Here is a 17,297-nt window from a genome sequence, read left to right on the forward strand (position 1 = left end):
AATTCGTCTCTTGTTATTAAAAAGCACAGATATTATGACTGATTTGTTTGCATAATTGCCTTCTCTAACACCTCTAACACACCTAGTGTCGCTGAAGTAAGAAGACCCCTCAGAGTAAAGATGAAAGATGGATGATATGTCAAGAGTAACGTTAATATACCATGCATTAAAAAAGAACATTGGACACCGGAGATAGATCCCTAAGTCGAGAATATTTTTCAGCATCTATTCTTAGGCATCTATCTCCGGTGTCTAATATTTTGTATAATATTTATAGTATGCAGGATATTGAAGTTCACAAATCATCTATGCAAAGAGTTAAAACAGCTAAAATGTCTATAAACAGAACTCCAGACCTACAGTTATCTAGTATGAAATGTTTTTAAGTTCAATTTCAATTTAACTATTGACTAATTAAATTATCTGCTCATGGCAACAGAATCTGTAGCACTTTACTCTTGAGGGTTCGTTTACCATTAAGTTGATTTATTTCATTTAATTTTGGCTTATAAGAGATGGCAAATATGTAAGTGGAGTATTCTCAATGCAATGCCAAGTACTAGGTATTGCCATCCTTTGTTTCCATGAAATACTCCCAGTTTTTGTAATATTTTTAATCAGATTTTCTGGGTCTGTTATAGATAGCTGCTAAGCCCAGCAGTGAGAGACTCCATTTTGAATTTGTGTTCTGATTGCCCATTTATTGCTTGAGTAGGTGAGCACTCAGATATGATGTAGTTCATTTAGATGGTGGTAAAAGGGTGAGATTTTTGTTTGTTTGTTCCTTTCTTTTGATTTTGTTATAACCCATGTTCCCAGAGAATGACCCAGTTTTAGCCTCTGTTGGCTTCATGCTAAACTTATGTACTTGCAACAGAACTGTAATGCTAGCCTGTTAGCGTACCACCATGGTGGCTTGCTTGCTAGTGTGCTCAGCAATTGTTGCGAACACACTGAAAAATCCTCATGTATTGTCAACTTGCAAATGCTGATTTAAAAAAAAAGGTGGAATGCAAATAGTCAGCCTTTAGTGGAAAATGTATCAGCAGTTCTTTTCTTGCATGTCACTGAAAAGCATAGTGGTTTGACTCATTGTCTTCCCGCATGTGATTCTAGGTCATCATGGAGCATTTACATACACTCACGTTCAAAGGAAAATAATATTAATTAACGTATCCAATAATGTAATCCACTTCTCCTACTAAGTAGGCTTTAACAGAGATATTAAAATCTACTGGCATATGTTGGCATAATACATACTGAGATAACCAGATTAGTGTAAAGCAAAGCTGTTAGAAGAAAGACATTTACAGCAAAATAACATATTTAAAGTGCTGTTATACATCTTTGCCTGATATAAACCCCTCTATCAAGCCTTTGATTGTTTCTTCCACATTTCTTATTATTCTGTTTATCCAAATCTTTCCGCTTTCTCCCCCACAGATGCTTTACTTTTGGTAACACTTTCTCACTTATTATCTACTTTACTGGCCCATACTATATTATACTTTCCAGAGTTTTATCATAGTTACTGGTCTGATTTTAATGTTTCATTTATTTTATGTTCCCTCTTTCTTTTCTGTTATTTTTCTCATTCTCTTTCCTTCAGCATTATTTTTCTCATGAAGGAATGCTCCCTTTCTTTTGCTTTTTTTTGCCACTTCTGAATAATTCTTGAGATTATGGTTTATTTTACAACACAAATGATTATTGACAGTCTGCATGTAACCCCACAAAGTCCCATAAATCCAGCAAGTCTAAACTAAAAAGCTAGAAAACCTTTTACAGATCTGTCGTTTCTCTATGTAAAAAGTCTTTATCCTGTCCCGTCACCACATTCATAACCATTTTCACCTGTTTATGTGTTTATATACTAATATAAAAAGCCATTATTAGCTGCTGCTTACAAACTTACAGCTCAAAGACGCTGCACACATCATTCACACATTCACCATCACAGTACTATTTCGGATTCTATCGTTCCTTTCTGTAGCTCTTTTAGTCATTTTGTCTTGCATATATTATTATGGCTTTTTTCTAAATAGAAACTAATTGATACACTTCATTTAGTTTTAACTGAAGATTAAGTATGCAGGAATAATTTTACATAATAATTAAACTTCATAAGCATTATCAGACAATAATGTTATGCTAAAATAAGAGACAAGCATGTTAGGGAAGACCGCTTCGCCTATTTTTTAGTGAAACAATATCTTTTCGGAAGGACTCAAAAGATTTTTTTTTCTCCACAAAACGCTGGAATTTTTAACCCTAGAAAGTGTGTATCCAATCTAAAACTATTAAACAAGCTTACCAAACTCCCCCCTGTTTTTCTGACATCTCCATTTTTACAAGCACACAATCCATCATTTCTCTCTAAATGAATGACATTAACCAGTTGCGAATGGCAGAATCTATTATCTTCATGTGAATGAAAAAGCATTACAATTCATCATTAAGAATTCCTCCACTATCCACGTTCCCTTGAGTTATAATTAGGGGTCTTTGCAAGCTAAACCTAGTAAGCGTTTGAAGAAACTGCACCCAAATCTATCCATGCATGCCCATCCAGTTTGAATGTGGGTTGATGAGTTGAACTTGAGCATTGCCTAGTTCCACATTGCTAGGTCTGATTGAACTCTCCTTGACTTCTGCTGCAAGTTGACAATGTGAAAGCTGAAAGTCTTTGGTTTGCTGTAGAGTAGATGAATAAGATGCTATTCTTTTGTTGAAGGAATACGGCCCATTGTGTAGACTGTTTTGCTAACTTCATCTTCCTTACGCCACCCCCACCCTGACTTTCCTTGCGGCTTGTGTGGCTGGCTGAACAGATGCTGATAGGGCACAGAAACACGGCATGGATGAGTTTATCTCGGCTAACCCGTGTAATTTTGACCACGCCTCACTGTTCGAGATGATGCAGAGGCTCACGCTGGACCACAGGCTCAATGACAACTTTGCATGCCTGGTAAGTGTGACAGATGTATAGAAGGGTACAAATATCCGGGTCCACTATCAAGAACTGTTTTTATTAACCATTCATGTCCGGGAGCTCAGGGAGCAAAATTGGCCATGCTCTCTCACTGCGCGGGATGGCATACTTGCTCTCACCTGTCAGTCACAGTGACACTAGCCAATCCTGAGTGTTTGCTAGCTCATGAAAGTGGAAAAAGGCAGATAGTGCTTTTTTTTTACCTTCCTCCGAAAAAGTAGAATAAAAAATGGATGGATGGATAGATAGATGAGTAAATATTTTTATCTCAGTATTTTCACAATAATTAAGAACAGTGATAATGGATGTTTGTAAGCAAACATTGTGTGAGCAGGACATTTTGAAATATATTTCAAATAATACATGAACAAAGAAACTGTAAGTAACTGCATTGCCATTAGATACATTTCAAAAGGAAGCAGTCCACTTGATAGAGGACACCCTACTCAGAAAACAGCATGTGGGCTCTTATACAGTATTACAGGACTGAAGAGTGTCTCTGACTGACTGACAGTGTTTCTGTGTGAATGCTGAATGCTGAATGACTGGATGACCAATCATTGCTCCACATGGCATGTGACACCCTTTTGCTTTTTGCAGCATTACCAGACCCTCAGCCTCTTTTCTACTCCGTTTTGCTTGCAGGGTTGGTTTAGCCCAGGTCAGGTCTTTGTTCTGGATGAATACTGTGCTCGAAATGGTGTGAGAGGATGCCACAGGCACTTGTGCTACCTTAGGGACCTACTGGAGCGAGCAGACGCTGGTCACATGATTGACCCAACACTGCTGCACTACAGCTTCGCTTTCTGTGCCTCCCATGTCCATGGCAACAGGTATCAGAATGGTCCGTGATAATAGTCTTGGGGAGGTTAAAAAATTTCAGGAAAAGAATGAAGGACCGAAGGGTCATCAATGCTTTTTTTAACCATCATTTTTATTTAGTATTTGTCCATTAATTAATATGTTTACATTTTTTTGCATTCATATTTCATTTATTGATTTTCAATTTATTCTTTTTGCTTTGTTTCTAACATTAATCCATTTATTTCCCCATCTTAATAGTTTTCATTAACCCATTAAGACACCCTTTCTTTTCATTCATTGTTTTTATTCCTGAATCTTATTGCTTCACTGCTGCTCACCTCATCACATGTTCCTGGTAGTCAGAGGGGGTCTGAGTTACAAGGGGTTGGCTCTAAGCTGGAAGGGAAAACGGAGTCTAAAAAAAAGAGGAGCTTTAAATCTCAGCAAGTCCCAGTGTTCCAAAGGTAAGAGGGTTTTAAATGCAAGGAAATAGCAGTTACATACTAAACCTTTATTCCAGCATTAAATATACAGGACATACCTACCCAGGAAATAGAATAGTCAATTCAAAACAGAATTAAACAATAAAAAAAATTACCCTTTTAAAAAAGAGGACTGATTTTAATTGACTATTAAAATAGGTTTAAGACTCCCCTTGGCTTTCAAAAAAATCACTGAAGTTAAAAGAAATGTATTAGTTTTAGGACTGCAAATAAATGATATATTTATTTTGGTTTGAATTATGATTGTGCTTCTAAGAATGATTATTTTTTGTTGGTCTTTATCATCTGTGGTTAGAGGGTCTAGAATTTGTTTGGTTGTAATAAAGTTCAGTTAAAAGTTAAAAGTACAGTCTTGCTAAAGAATATGCACAGGCAAAAAAAAAATGATGTCCTTCTTCATGAAAAACTTACTTTAATTTACGGTGCGGTTCACCAAATAATTATTAAGTAAATGAACATTCTCCTATGTTCAGACTCAGTCCTAGTTAAGGACGTGCATCTGCTGCCACCTCCAGGATGCCTTAATCTATATTCAATGCAAAATATTTTTATTTGAACATTAGAGACAGAGACACAGTGATGAATTTTGTGAAACACACGGCTATCTGTACGCAAGTACGTAAAATAGGGAACCTATTTCCTGCCATGAGCGTTGCCTGATGGGCAACTTGTTTCAGGCACTTGTTTCAGTATCTCATTAATACTTGAAATAACTCAGATGAATTCTGTATGATTCCTTCATACTAAGTAGTCCTGCTCCTCATATTATGCAAAATAAGGTTTCTGATTAACATCTCATGTAATGTTAATATCTCATGGGATTTGTTTAATAATTGAGGGCACGTTCTTTATGTTGAGTGAGTTTGCTCCCTTTATTCATTCCCAACTATTCAATTATTTTTATAATTTCTATAAATGTTCAAAATCTCTTGGAGATTTTATGACCTGAAACCAGATAATAAGACCTGAAAAAGTCATTGTACTGTGAATTTGTGTGACGACCTGGGAAAACCCTTCATCTGAATAAATTTTGATATTTTTGTCAATGATTATTTTGCTAAACTGAAATATATTTTCCTTTTGCACAGTTTAGGCTTGATTTATCTTTATTTTATTCAAGTTATGTGATGTTTCTTTTTACCAAAACAATGAAACACATGTTTAAACTATAGCGGATTTATTCGACGCTTATTTATTTAGCAACGCCCACAATACTCCATAAAAGGCTAATGTCACAGAGAGCTGAAAGCACAAAATGAGGATAAAACAGTGAGAGAAAAGAAATCTGTGAGCCAGAAGTAGAAGGTATTTTGAGTCATGCCTTACATCAATAAAAATATTATTTAGCAGCACATCACCACCTAGGCTAAACTCTCGGGACACATTATAGAGCATATATGTGAATTAAGTTAGATGAAAAGAAAATGGCTTAATATAGACTTTGAAGGAAAAAAGATATCTACATTGTGCAGGCGATCAAGAACATTAGGTATGTTTATGACACAGGAAAACTGCTATTTATAATTTCTGCGACATCCGGGTTTTCCCAGACTGCTGCACATACATGATCAAATAAGGTAATCTAGTGCAAGATTGAAGTCTGAACAGCACCATTTTTTTTTCTGAAATAGACCTGATGGTCTTGGAACCGTGATAGTGGAAGAAAAAGATCGCTTTGAGGACATCAAAGAGCGGTTACGTGTTCTGTTGGAGAACGAGATCACAAACTTTAGGTGAGTAAATGTGTTTAGGATACATGGGAAGTTTTATTAGTGCAGGTTTCTTGGCTGTCTTTAATGTTTTATTAGTTTTGTATGACACAACTATACCACTCTCACTATTACTCATTGTGGTTTTGCTCCTGCCATAGGTATTGTTTTCCGTTTGGTCGTCCTGAGGGAGCACTGAAAGCCACTCTGTCTCTGCTGGAGAGGGTAATGATGCCATTGTTTTCAGCAAACACATTGTTCTGTTTCTCAGTATATGTGAGCAGAGAAAGAGAAAAGGGGAGATCGTTTCATCTTGAAGCGTTTCTTATTAAAGTGCACAGAATAGTGTAACCTGTTTTTCTGCGTACTGTTCATGACCAGGTTCTGATGAAGGACATTGTGACCCCAGTGCCACAGGAAGACGTGAAGACTGTCATCCGTAAATGCCTGGAGCAGGCAGCTCAAATCAACTACCAGCGCATTACTGAGTACGCCAGAGTGGAAGGTGACTACCAATGCTTTTATGTTTTCCACTGTCATGTCTTTAATCTTTTTATCCCCCAGATTATTCTATGCAGTAGAAAGAGGAACTGATTGCCCTGTATTATCTCTCTCTCTCTCTCTCTCTCTCTATCTATCTATCTATCTGCTCTATCTATCTATATCTATATACATGACCTTATTGTTTTATTGTCCACCATATGTCAAGATAATCAGATAAACTCTAAAGGAATGTTTATGAATGTCCCTATCCTGCAGATATGTATCTGTAAGTGCTGTGTGTATCTAATTACTCTAATTATGTTAACCATAAATATAATATTTCATTTAAACACATCATAATTAATCATATATTCACAAATTATCGAACTAGGGTAACGTTTATTTAAAATGTCTATAGGTCTGTGCATCCTGGAAGCCTGGGGGAAATGAATTATTGCACTAAAAATAATTTTCCAAAGGGCTTCTATAAATACCAGTCCATTTCTAGATGCTGTGGGAAAGAGGTTTTGCACAATTGATGGAACAGCCCTTTAATCAGAAATGATTACCTGCTATACTGTATCTTTTGTATTTTCAGAGACCATCACGGTTGTCTTCAGAACATAGAACAACTATTTAACCATAGCTTAGATGGTTTTGTGCACATTGCCTTGTGAGTAAAAATGCATTCAAATTCTTAGAGTAAAGAGCTTCTGATTTCTTCCATTCACTTGAGGTGACATGAAAAACGGAGCATAGGGACTTGATATAAAGACACAAAATATCGTCCATTTCCCTGCACCTTTCTGTTTCTTTGTGTACAGTTCTGCCCAATTCTAAAGCCAAGATCTATCCTTTCGAACCATTCTTGCAATGGCTGGATTAAAGTAAATCTTCCAAAATTTCTGATTGGCCTTATGGAGTTTCCTTTCATTCAGGTCTTCAGGCCATGTCTGAGACTAGGGAATTGGGAAGAGACTTGAGAAAGGGGCTTAAGGTAAGCAAGGAAGATCCAAAAAAAAAAAAAAATAGACTGAGGCTAGGGAAAGTGTTGGAAGGCAAAAACAAGAATTTGGGGGAAATGTTGGCTTTACTTTAAGAAAGACATTAATACAAATCAGAGAATGGGACAAAATGAAAGAAACAGCGAATAATGGCAGGTATAAAATGCCCTCGGAGAGAAAGGACAAGGATAAAGGATTGTTTTTTCAGGTGAACCAGCTGTAAGAAGATGACAGGAAGATGATGATGGTCTATTTGGAATTGGGCTTTTTTCTCTTCAAAAAGACACGGGGTCTGGTTCAATTGAGTACACCCCTGTCTTTTGATCCCACCTCACACTTCACCCCCTACCGCCCTACCCCCTACCCCCGACTGGTCGTCTTATACCATATATCATTGGCTCTTTCCTGTTAATATTTTGTCCCTGATAATTTGTGATATTTGAGGGTTACAAATGGTGAACTAAAAATTTACAAACAGGAGCATTGTCTGCTCTTTCTATTTTCAAAATGATTTTGGTGCCATTATATTACAAATGAGTTTGCATAAAGACCACCAGACATGCCCTTCACCATCTTTAGCCCTTAACCCCTGATATCTGACCCCAAACTCTTGCATGCCCAAATCCTCTTTTTCTTCAGGAAAAAAGAGGGAAATGTATGATCACCCTGTCTACTCCTTGGCTACACAAGTGATGGATTTAACCATCCGTGAGTAATTTCTTCATATCCTATTCATCGCTCTTTCTTCACTCCTGTACACTTCGTCTTTCATGATATTTTCAGTCTTTTTTTCTTTTTTGAGATATAAGGTAAAGGGGTTTAGAAACAAGGATTAGGAATTAACATTTATAATCAGAAAACATGGACTAGTACTGTAATAATCCTTCATCGTAAATAGATCCAGGTCAACAGCCGTAGTCACATACAGTAGTCAGTCCAGGTGAGGTATCTATTAAACTAGCAGGATGATCATCTATACAGTACATTAAGTGTGTGATTTTATTTAGTAATTATTCATATAGAAGATTATGTTCCAGTACAAAAAGTAACACACTGGTGAAAAACATGAATTGTATTGCTTTTCACTGGCAACATGCAGAAATATTACACCCACAATATTACACCCTAAACAGCAAAAGCTTGCATTGCTCTCACATTGTGCACATAGTGTTTACATTTAGTGGCAACAAAACTCCAGAAACAAACTCAAAATTTCAAATTCAATACATTTCCTTCTAAAAACAGTCAGTTTGCTGCACACATTTATTTATATCCAGGCTCAAGCTGGAAGACGCTACTACAATCGAATGAACCCGTACGTTATCATTATCATCTGTGATTTACTAGGCGATCCATTGTAATTCCATGGAGTGGACGGGAAGTTGTGCTGGTTACGGCCACATCTGTTTGTGACATAACACAGTTACGCATCTGTTCAGCTTCTTCTTGTCCTTTTGTTTGGTTTGAAGCTCATGCTCATGACTTGAATGCATTTTTGCTTTTCTCACTTGTTATCTTCCTCAGTCGTCTGCTCGTGTGTCTGTGCTGTAGTGTACTAGCTGGTTTCACTGAGGATTCCAGATCACTTCAGCAGCTGAGTCAGATTCCAGGAGAACTGGACTAGCGCAATGGAGCAATGAGTCATGTGTGTTTAAACCGGTGTCATATGTTTGTTCTGTTCATGACAATGCGATCTGTGGTCAATGTTTTGTGAGGGTTCTGTCAACGATTTGTCAAGTATGTCTTTTTCCACTGCAAGTTCTTTTCCCTGCCAAGTAAATGTGTGCCATTGAATGTCTGAATTATTTTATATTTGTCTGCGTATTTTATACTTTTTTCTTTTGAGGTTCAACAGCTCTTTTGTGCCTTTTTTCACTGTTTGATGTCTGTGTCGTTTTTAGTCACTGTGTGTTTGAATTATTTTAGATTTTATTACATGAAAATCCTTTGGAGTGCAGACAAGATTCAGCTTACAAAAGATGATGCCTGTCACTGACTTAAACAAAGCACTGTGCAATACAGTTCTTAATGACGCCTCTTTGTTTTTCTTTTTATTTTCATTTTCTCCCTCTCTCACTCCCTTCCTCTCTCTCTTTCAAGTTGAGAAAACTCTAAAGGATCAAAGGGATCCAGGTGAAGCTATATTTGACATTGACCTGTGACCTTACCATATATCTTAACACACAAAACATTTAACACTTAGATGCAAGCATTCTGTCTAATCCCCAGCCACATCCCTTGGCATAAAATATTTCCCTTCTGATATTATGGCATGGTCTGTCTCTCTCCTTGCACCGTACTGAATGCTGACAACTGTATGTGAAGATAGTATTCAAAATTTGCACAACATTTGTGTTGTTGTATTGTTATATCATGAAGTATGAACAAAGGCTCCTAATGATTCTTTGTGCCTGGTCAGTTGTGCAATACTATCTATCACAAATATATAATTAAATGCATTTTCAGTGTGTTAAATTGTCAGAAAATGGTTCATATTTAAGTTAGTTTATTATTCGTCCCTAACTGCACAATGTACTATAACTGAGGTAAAACCACAGACAAACTACTGAGAAGTAAATACAGTTTAACACACTGAATACGGATGAAGTATGAACCTGGATTATGATAATCCTTTGATTATCATTATAGCCACTATCAGTACTTCATCATCTTGTGTTGATTGCATCGTGACTTTAGAAAATGATTAGATTTAACTGATGAGAAATCGCTGATCCGTGATATTATAGTAGTGCTAACATGCATAGATTTATTCTAAAGGGATTCTTTATAAAGTTAGTGTAAAACATTTAGACAATTTAGACAATTTCCCGATTCAACCCCCACCACACCTTTCTAATCCTCACACCCCACACCTCCAGGCCAGACGATGTGTATTGCGTATTCAGTGACAGCAGTGAATAATTAACCAACTGGTCCACATTTCCATGGAAACAAAGACTTTGCTGCTTATCATTTTGTTGTATTTTGTTATCCTGTCTTTTTAAAGTTGCTGTGTTCAGACAACGTTTTACTATATGTGAAAACACGAAACATTGTTTGTCCTGCATTCATTTCATTGACTCAAACGTTTGACAATTTGTTTGTTTGTGTCGACTGTGGAATTAGACATGAATAACATGTTCAGGATTGCTAGTTTCTTATTAGTTTAGTTTAATTACTAAAAGAAAAATTCAGTGTAATTTGAAAACAAGACTGGCTGTTATTACTTTACAAATTATTTTAACACCTATCTGCAGTCATGCTGTACTATACCAAGTAGTTAAGTGTCACTTTATATAGAAATCTTTTCTCAAAATATTGTACGTCATCAATCATATAACTGTTCTTGCATGCAGAATGAGGCCGTTTGATGTTTTATCCCTACTTAACATGGCCAAAATATTTCACTGCACTGCTGTTTATCAGTGTCCTGTTTGACTATTCTGCTGCAGAGAATGTAGCAAACCTAGCTACTCCTGCCAAAAAACTGGAGCATGTTATCCGCCTGGCAGAGTTAGTCATCGAGGTTCTTCAACAGAATCAAGACCATCATGCTGAGGTGAGCATATACATCATTACTGTCTTTTATCCAGCCAGTTTGTCACACCTTATGTTGTGTATTGTGTCTACCTTTACAAGATGTACATTTCTAGTATTTGACAGAGTTGACACTAAGTCATTTTTCCAATCTCTTTTACCTTTTGTCTGCATGTGATCTTTAAAAACAACCCTGTTTTTTTTTTTTCTCTGGAAAAGCATATCACATGTAAAATGAAAAGTGGGCAATTAAGGAAAACAAATCAGTCACTTATAATATGAATATGCATGATTCATAAGTTATTTACATCCACCAGCTGGTGACAGATATCCATGCTTGGCATGCCTACGGTACATGGAGATAATATTTAGATAATCCGTGGTCTTCCTGAGTTCTATAGATTTATTCTTTTTTTTGAATATGCTTAACAGGCTGCGGTCACAAGTACAGGAGACCAGTCGGTACAGTATCCATGTTTCCTTTCTTCTCAAGTCCTCATCACATATTGTACCTTTCCCCTCAAGCATGACAAGTCACGCTAGGGGCTTTTCTGTCATTTTTAGGGTGGGTGGATGGGGCGGTTCTGTAAAATGCCTAGACATGGGCTGGAACTGATTAGATGAAATCTTGCATTTAACTTATTCAAGAGGGTCTACAACCAATGGGACTTTCATCTCACAAATGATGACTTTAAAAGTGTCCCCTTTAATCCAAATAAGTCTGAAAAAGTAATCCCTGTATCTATTCTGTTAAGCAATATTTCCATGTTTTTCTTACCACTCAATCCATCCAATGTTCTTGGGCAGGGAAAGGAGGTACGTGAGAAATCTGAATGCAGTCAAGTAGTCCCTTTCTTCCCCAGTAATGGTTTGTGCATGAGTTGTGTGGGGCATCTATTCCTGTTATTCCCTATTCCTCTCAGTATGGGGAATTTAAGCGTTATGTCTGCCAATGGTGTGTCTCAGATCATTAGCACTGTCTCTGTCTAGTCTCTCTTGAAGGACCTGATTGTAAGGCTTGCTTTCCCACTTTCAGGGGTTGGTCTAATGGAAAGTTTTTTTCTTTTTGCCAAAGGAAATGTGTATGTACTCGCACCACCCCACTCCCTAGTTTTGTCAGAGCGTGTCAGAGTTTGCCATGTCAGTTTGCCCCTTCCTGCTAATGTTTCCAAATTTGAAGTCTACTTTCTCTCTATACATCATAATCCAAAGTCATAGCCTAGCTCCCTCCCCTCGGCTTTATCTTGTCAATTTTAAATATGATGATCATTTGTCAGAGACCAAACCATTTAATATTATTACCCAGAATAGATCTGCAAGAAAGGACTTGGGGAAGGATCTTGGAGTTGTTTGGATTTGACATTGCTACCCTGTTTCTCTCTTTTTGTGTGTTTGGTTAAGCTCAGCCATACACATTGCCCTGCTGCTACAGCGAATGCTTTATTATTATTTTTTTGTCCCTAACCTGAGATATTATGCTTTGTGTAGTGTACTCAAAGGTTAATCAAACGGTAAGTTCATTTTCAGCTAAAGCCTTAAAAAAAGTGGGCTGACACGGTATGACATCAAAACAGCATAATGCTGAAGAGAAGGATAAACCATCTCCAATGCTGATCAGTTCCCTGAATACTTTGGCACTATCCAGTTATTATATACAGTATATAATACACTTTTTTTTTTTACATTTTCTAATATCCCACCATATGTCTAAAACTGAGCAGCACTCTTGGAGAAAACCTAAAATAATAATAATAACTAATAAATAACTAAACATAGAAATTTGCCTTATTATGAAGCTTGTTGCATGCTTGCAGTCTTAGGCATGCCAGGGATTGCAAGATTGCATGATAACGAATCACATCTACATCCTGGTGACAGGGATGCAGTGATGTGAATGGTTGAACAAATACATCTTCCATCTGGAGAGCAAAAGCATGCAGCGATTTCTATTTCCACCTGCATGACAACTGCACCTCTTCTGGCATCTTGACTCCACTGGCTGTAGAGTTAAATGAAGAAAAGTTTGGTATAAAATAGAACAATTTTACCCTGGGCAAAGTATACACAATATAAAATATTGTGTTATTGATATATTCTGGTACTCTGTCTGGACCACTTTCGTATGTAGGCTGATTAATAATAATAATAATAATAATAATAATAATAATAATAATAATAATAATTGTTTATTAAAGTTAAATAATTATCATTTAAATTAATTCGGTGGGTCTGAAGGCTGTGTTGAAATACAAAATGCACCTAATGTAAGATGTCCACCCTAATTTTAATCATTAAGCACATCTGATGTGTTTTGCATAGGACAGAAACTTTTTGTAGAAGGGTAATAAAGAAAATATTAGGCCCTGATTTACTAAGATCCCAAATAAATCACAAGTGCAGCAAAAAAACGCTTGGATATGCAATCAGACAAAGTGCAAGTGCAGTTAGTAAGCACACTGCAGCTTACTTACAAAGACTAATTGGCTGATATTGTGTTTTCTACCTAATGCAAAATAGGGGAGAAAACAATATTTCAAGGAGGATTTGCATGTTCTTATTGTTCTCAGTAGCTGCAGGGGATTTAAGATAGACTTGCTATAGATACATAAAACAATGTCACATATTACAGCAATATAGGGTATACTGTATGTAAAGAAAATCTTTTCACAGGCTCACAATTAATGGAGCATTGAATGTTTTAAATTGAATGTAGCTTAGATAAATCACATATTCATATGAATATGAATGTAAGATGTGTATTTTATACAGTATTTTTACAGTTCTCTAGACTCAGGGTTAGTAAATAAGCTTTTTTTGCAGGTGTCTTTAGTAAATCAGGGCCTCTGCTGCAAGATACAGTTTTGTTGATTTTGTCACATAGAATGAACATAATATCTGTTAACACTTCACAAGGTAAAGAAGTGTATAAATTTTAGTCTAATAAACAGTTTTTTCCATCCAAAATAGCAATTGCTGCAAATTCAATATGGAACTTTTGTACAATGTAATTGAGTTTATAGACACAAATGCTTTAGTTTTTAGGTGAAAGAAAAACAAGTTATTTAATATAGGAAGTAGCGCCACCAACCACTTACACAGTAATTTCAGTTTTGTGAAGCTGATACACCACATGGCAGAAACCAGTTCCTTTCAGCTCATTTTGCTCTAAATGTATCTCAATCTTTCCTTTTTTTTCACTGCCTCTTTCTCTGGTAATCAAGGCCTTTGCCTGGTGGTCAGATCTGATGGTGGAGCATGCCGAGCACTTCCTGTCCCTTTACGGCGTCGATATGGACGCTGCTCTTGAGATCCAGTCTCCTGAAAGCTGGGATAGTTTCCCTCTCTTCCAGCTCCTCAATGACTTCTTACGGGCTGACTGTAAGCACTGTTTTTACAAGTAGCAATGAAATTATTAAGGACAACATAGCAGAGGCTGTGTGTGAGCATGGAAAAGAATTATAGGTTGTTCATGGAAAAAAGCTTTGATTTTACACTTTCTGTTCTAGATCATCTGTGCAATGGGAAGTTTCACAAGCACTTGCAGGACCTTTACGCACCACTGGTTGTGCGATACGTCGATCTAATGGAGTCCTCCATCCATCAATCCATTTCTAGGGGATTTGAGCGCGAGTCCTGGGAACCTGTGAAGTAAGACACCACTTCCTGCTGAGTCCACGAGGCCGAGAGCGATTGTAACACAGGGAATTTTGTTACATAAATAATCATTTAGAGCCATTATTTCTGCAGCAAACAGTGAGGACAAATTTAGGCTAGTAGATATCTGGCTTGAGGCTTCACAAATAAGGCAATGAAGTATTTCGCCAACTTTATTTAAAGTTTCACAAAATGAAAAAAAGCCACCTCAGTTTTGCCTTATTATCACAGTTTTAGAATATGTAAAATATGTTTTATATATGACATTAAATCTAAGAAGATTAACCTTTATCATCTGTTCATCGTAACACTGGTGGTTTACAGAAGATAGCTTCGGTCCAAAAGAAATCTCGCTCATTCAGACTCCAGTCAATGCCTTTCATGTTTTCATCTTTTTTGTTTTGTAGACTAACTCTCATTTTGCATGCTTGAAGGAAATAGGATGCCTTTTATGTGCTAATCAGTTCTGTCTTTCCTGCCTTTCCTGATATTTCTTTGCCTGTTGATTTGACAACTTCCCATATCGGGATAATCTTATTTAGATGAAGGGCTGTCAAGCTTTCTCCTTAATAATCTTATTTTATCAATATTTTTCAACTAAACAGATGCACCATGGAGATTATCAGCCTAGAGCTTTGTAAGCTTGTATATAAACGCTTTTGATACCCTTGATGGAGCTCTTACTGAGTACCCTTCAACTAGTACAATAGAAAATAGCTTCTTTTTTTTTTCGTTTATTGTCTATGTTTTGTGTTTTTAATTTCCCACCACTCTATGTGTTACCTTCCAATCTGCTGTTCGTTCCTGCTGCTGAGATATGCTGCTTTTTTCCTTTGTTTTTCTGTATATGTTTTTCTGTATATATGTGTGCTCTTGTCTGTATTATCAACCATCTTTCGGTTTTACTGTAGGTCCTCAGTTTAAGTGTTTTAGAGACCTTTCCCTACATTTAACTACTGATTCTTTGTGTCTGCTGTTTTTGAATGTCTAAGGCATTTCCTTTACAATTTTTCTTACTTGTTACTTTTTTACTGTATGTCTTACTTTGCTTTTTTGCAGCATTCCACATTGCCACTGTTATGGATTTTTTTGTTTCTTTTTGTCTGTTTCTGCAGGAGTTTAACAAGTAATCTACCCAATGTGAATCTACCAAATGTGAACCTCCAAATTCCCAAAGTACCAAATCTTCCTGTGCCAGTAGCAGGACTATCTGTTAACCTTCCACAAATGCCTAGCTTTTCCACTCCGTCCTGGATGACTGCTATTTATGACTCTGAGTGTGTATTCAATGAGTTTACCACAGATCTGATTAATTCAAACGTGTCCTTGGCATGAAGATGTTCTCTTGAAGCTACTTCTTATCTCTGGGGTAAAATGCAGACACTAGAGAGGAATGTTTGAAAACAAAAACAGTAGTGCCTTGACAATCATTGTTAAAATTTCTTAAAAGGCAGATGGCTCATGTAGTAGAAATCGGGGGAATTATGAAAGGAGTCAATTGGGCAGACAGGCATTTAATTTTGATTGTGAACTAAATCTCCCAGGCATGATTCTGCTCATTATATGAAATAACAATTATTTAAACTGCACTTTCTCTAACAGCGTTAAAGCTAAAACTCAAACATCCAACGTCAAAGTCTTCTATGTCGAACTACAGTATGTAGAACACTTACAATTGGCTGGAACTTGGTGTGTGATGTTTCATTCCAAGCTTTGACTTGAAAGTGAAAATTATTTGTCTAGAGTATTAAAAGGAGATTTTAAAATGTTTGTCAAGCTGGCATAATTAGGCTCCAGTATGTTATACAATTTTGTACAAATGCATGAGTTATGTATTGGCCTCTCAATGATGGATGTTAGAATGTCAACTAATTAAGCAGAATTGAATTGGTAAAAATGGCTATAAGCAAAGCATTTATTAGCTTTCAAGACATTTTCATGCCAAGTAGGTTGCAAGGGATTTGGGGCAATCCCAAGTTGTTTGTTCACCTGAAATGAGAGCTGAAAAGTTTTTCATTTTCCTCAATGTGCATGCCATTGAGGTAGGACTGAGGTGGTGAGATCTGGATTGCAACCCAAACCTACGTTCAGTCTTTAGTCTTCCAATGAAGGAAAATTTCACCATTTAAAATTATGTCTGAGGGTAGGACTGCAGTTTTAGTTACCCCTATGCGTTCTTGGAGCTCAATGAGGTGATGATGCTGATGATGGTGATGATGAATCTTAATTGACGTATAGGGGCCGTAAAGAGTTTCTTTAAGAGTTAAATAGTTTCCTTTGACTTCTGAGGTAAGAAATCCATTACTTTGAAGTGGAGGGGTTTTCTAACGGACCAACACTGATGTTAGGTCTGCCTGAAAGGTTTTAGTGGTTGTGGGTTGGTGGACCTCCCAGTCTGGCCTCTCTGAAGTACTGATTAGCTCCTGTGGTGTTTAACCATCAAAATGGGCTCCGGATCTCCATACCTGAATAATATGAAAAAAAGCACATGTGCTTTTTCATATTATACAGGTATGAAGATCTGAAGCCCACTCAGTGATCAAGACACTAAGACCAGTTAAGATCCTAATCCAGTAAATACTATCCAAAACATTTCTAAAACTACAATATG

The 17,297-nt window shown here is 36.7% G+C and overlaps 1 protein-coding gene across 9 annotated transcripts in view; it reads left to right on the top strand.

The window, feature by feature from the left end:
- The window catches only part of cadpsb (Ca2+-dependent activator protein for secretion b), a 72,521-nt gene that overhangs the window by 44,547 nt on the left and 10,677 nt on the right, over positions 1 to 17,297 (top strand). The window contains exons 12-23 of one of the 9 annotated variants that reach the window (XM_060867949.1): positions 2,832 to 2,968; positions 3,638 to 3,825; positions 4,156 to 4,260; positions 5,931 to 6,032; positions 6,170 to 6,233; positions 6,390 to 6,513; positions 8,135 to 8,203; positions 10,948 to 11,054; positions 11,465 to 11,494; positions 14,254 to 14,410; positions 14,539 to 14,680; positions 15,802 to 15,963. In XM_060867949.1, coding sequence (XP_060723932.1) covers positions 2,832 to 2,968; positions 3,638 to 3,825; positions 4,156 to 4,260; positions 5,931 to 6,032; positions 6,170 to 6,233; positions 6,390 to 6,513; positions 8,135 to 8,203; positions 10,948 to 11,054; positions 11,465 to 11,494; positions 14,254 to 14,410; positions 14,539 to 14,680; positions 15,802 to 15,963 — 1,387 coding nt within the window. Of the gene's footprint in view, positions 1 to 2,831; positions 2,969 to 3,637; positions 3,826 to 4,155; positions 4,261 to 5,930; positions 6,033 to 6,169; positions 6,234 to 6,389; positions 6,514 to 8,134; positions 8,204 to 9,595; positions 9,629 to 10,947; positions 11,055 to 11,464; positions 11,495 to 14,253; positions 14,411 to 14,538; positions 14,681 to 15,801; positions 15,964 to 17,297 lie in introns of all 9 variants that reach the window. The other 8 variants (XM_060867950.1, XM_060867951.1, XM_060867952.1 and 5 more) reach the window with 8 other exon arrangements.

This window comes from Tachysurus vachellii, chromosome 4, assembly GCF_030014155.1.
Source record: "Tachysurus vachellii isolate PV-2020 chromosome 4, HZAU_Pvac_v1, whole genome shotgun sequence".
Taxonomy (NCBI): Eukaryota; Metazoa; Chordata; class Actinopteri; order Siluriformes; family Bagridae; genus Tachysurus; species Tachysurus vachellii.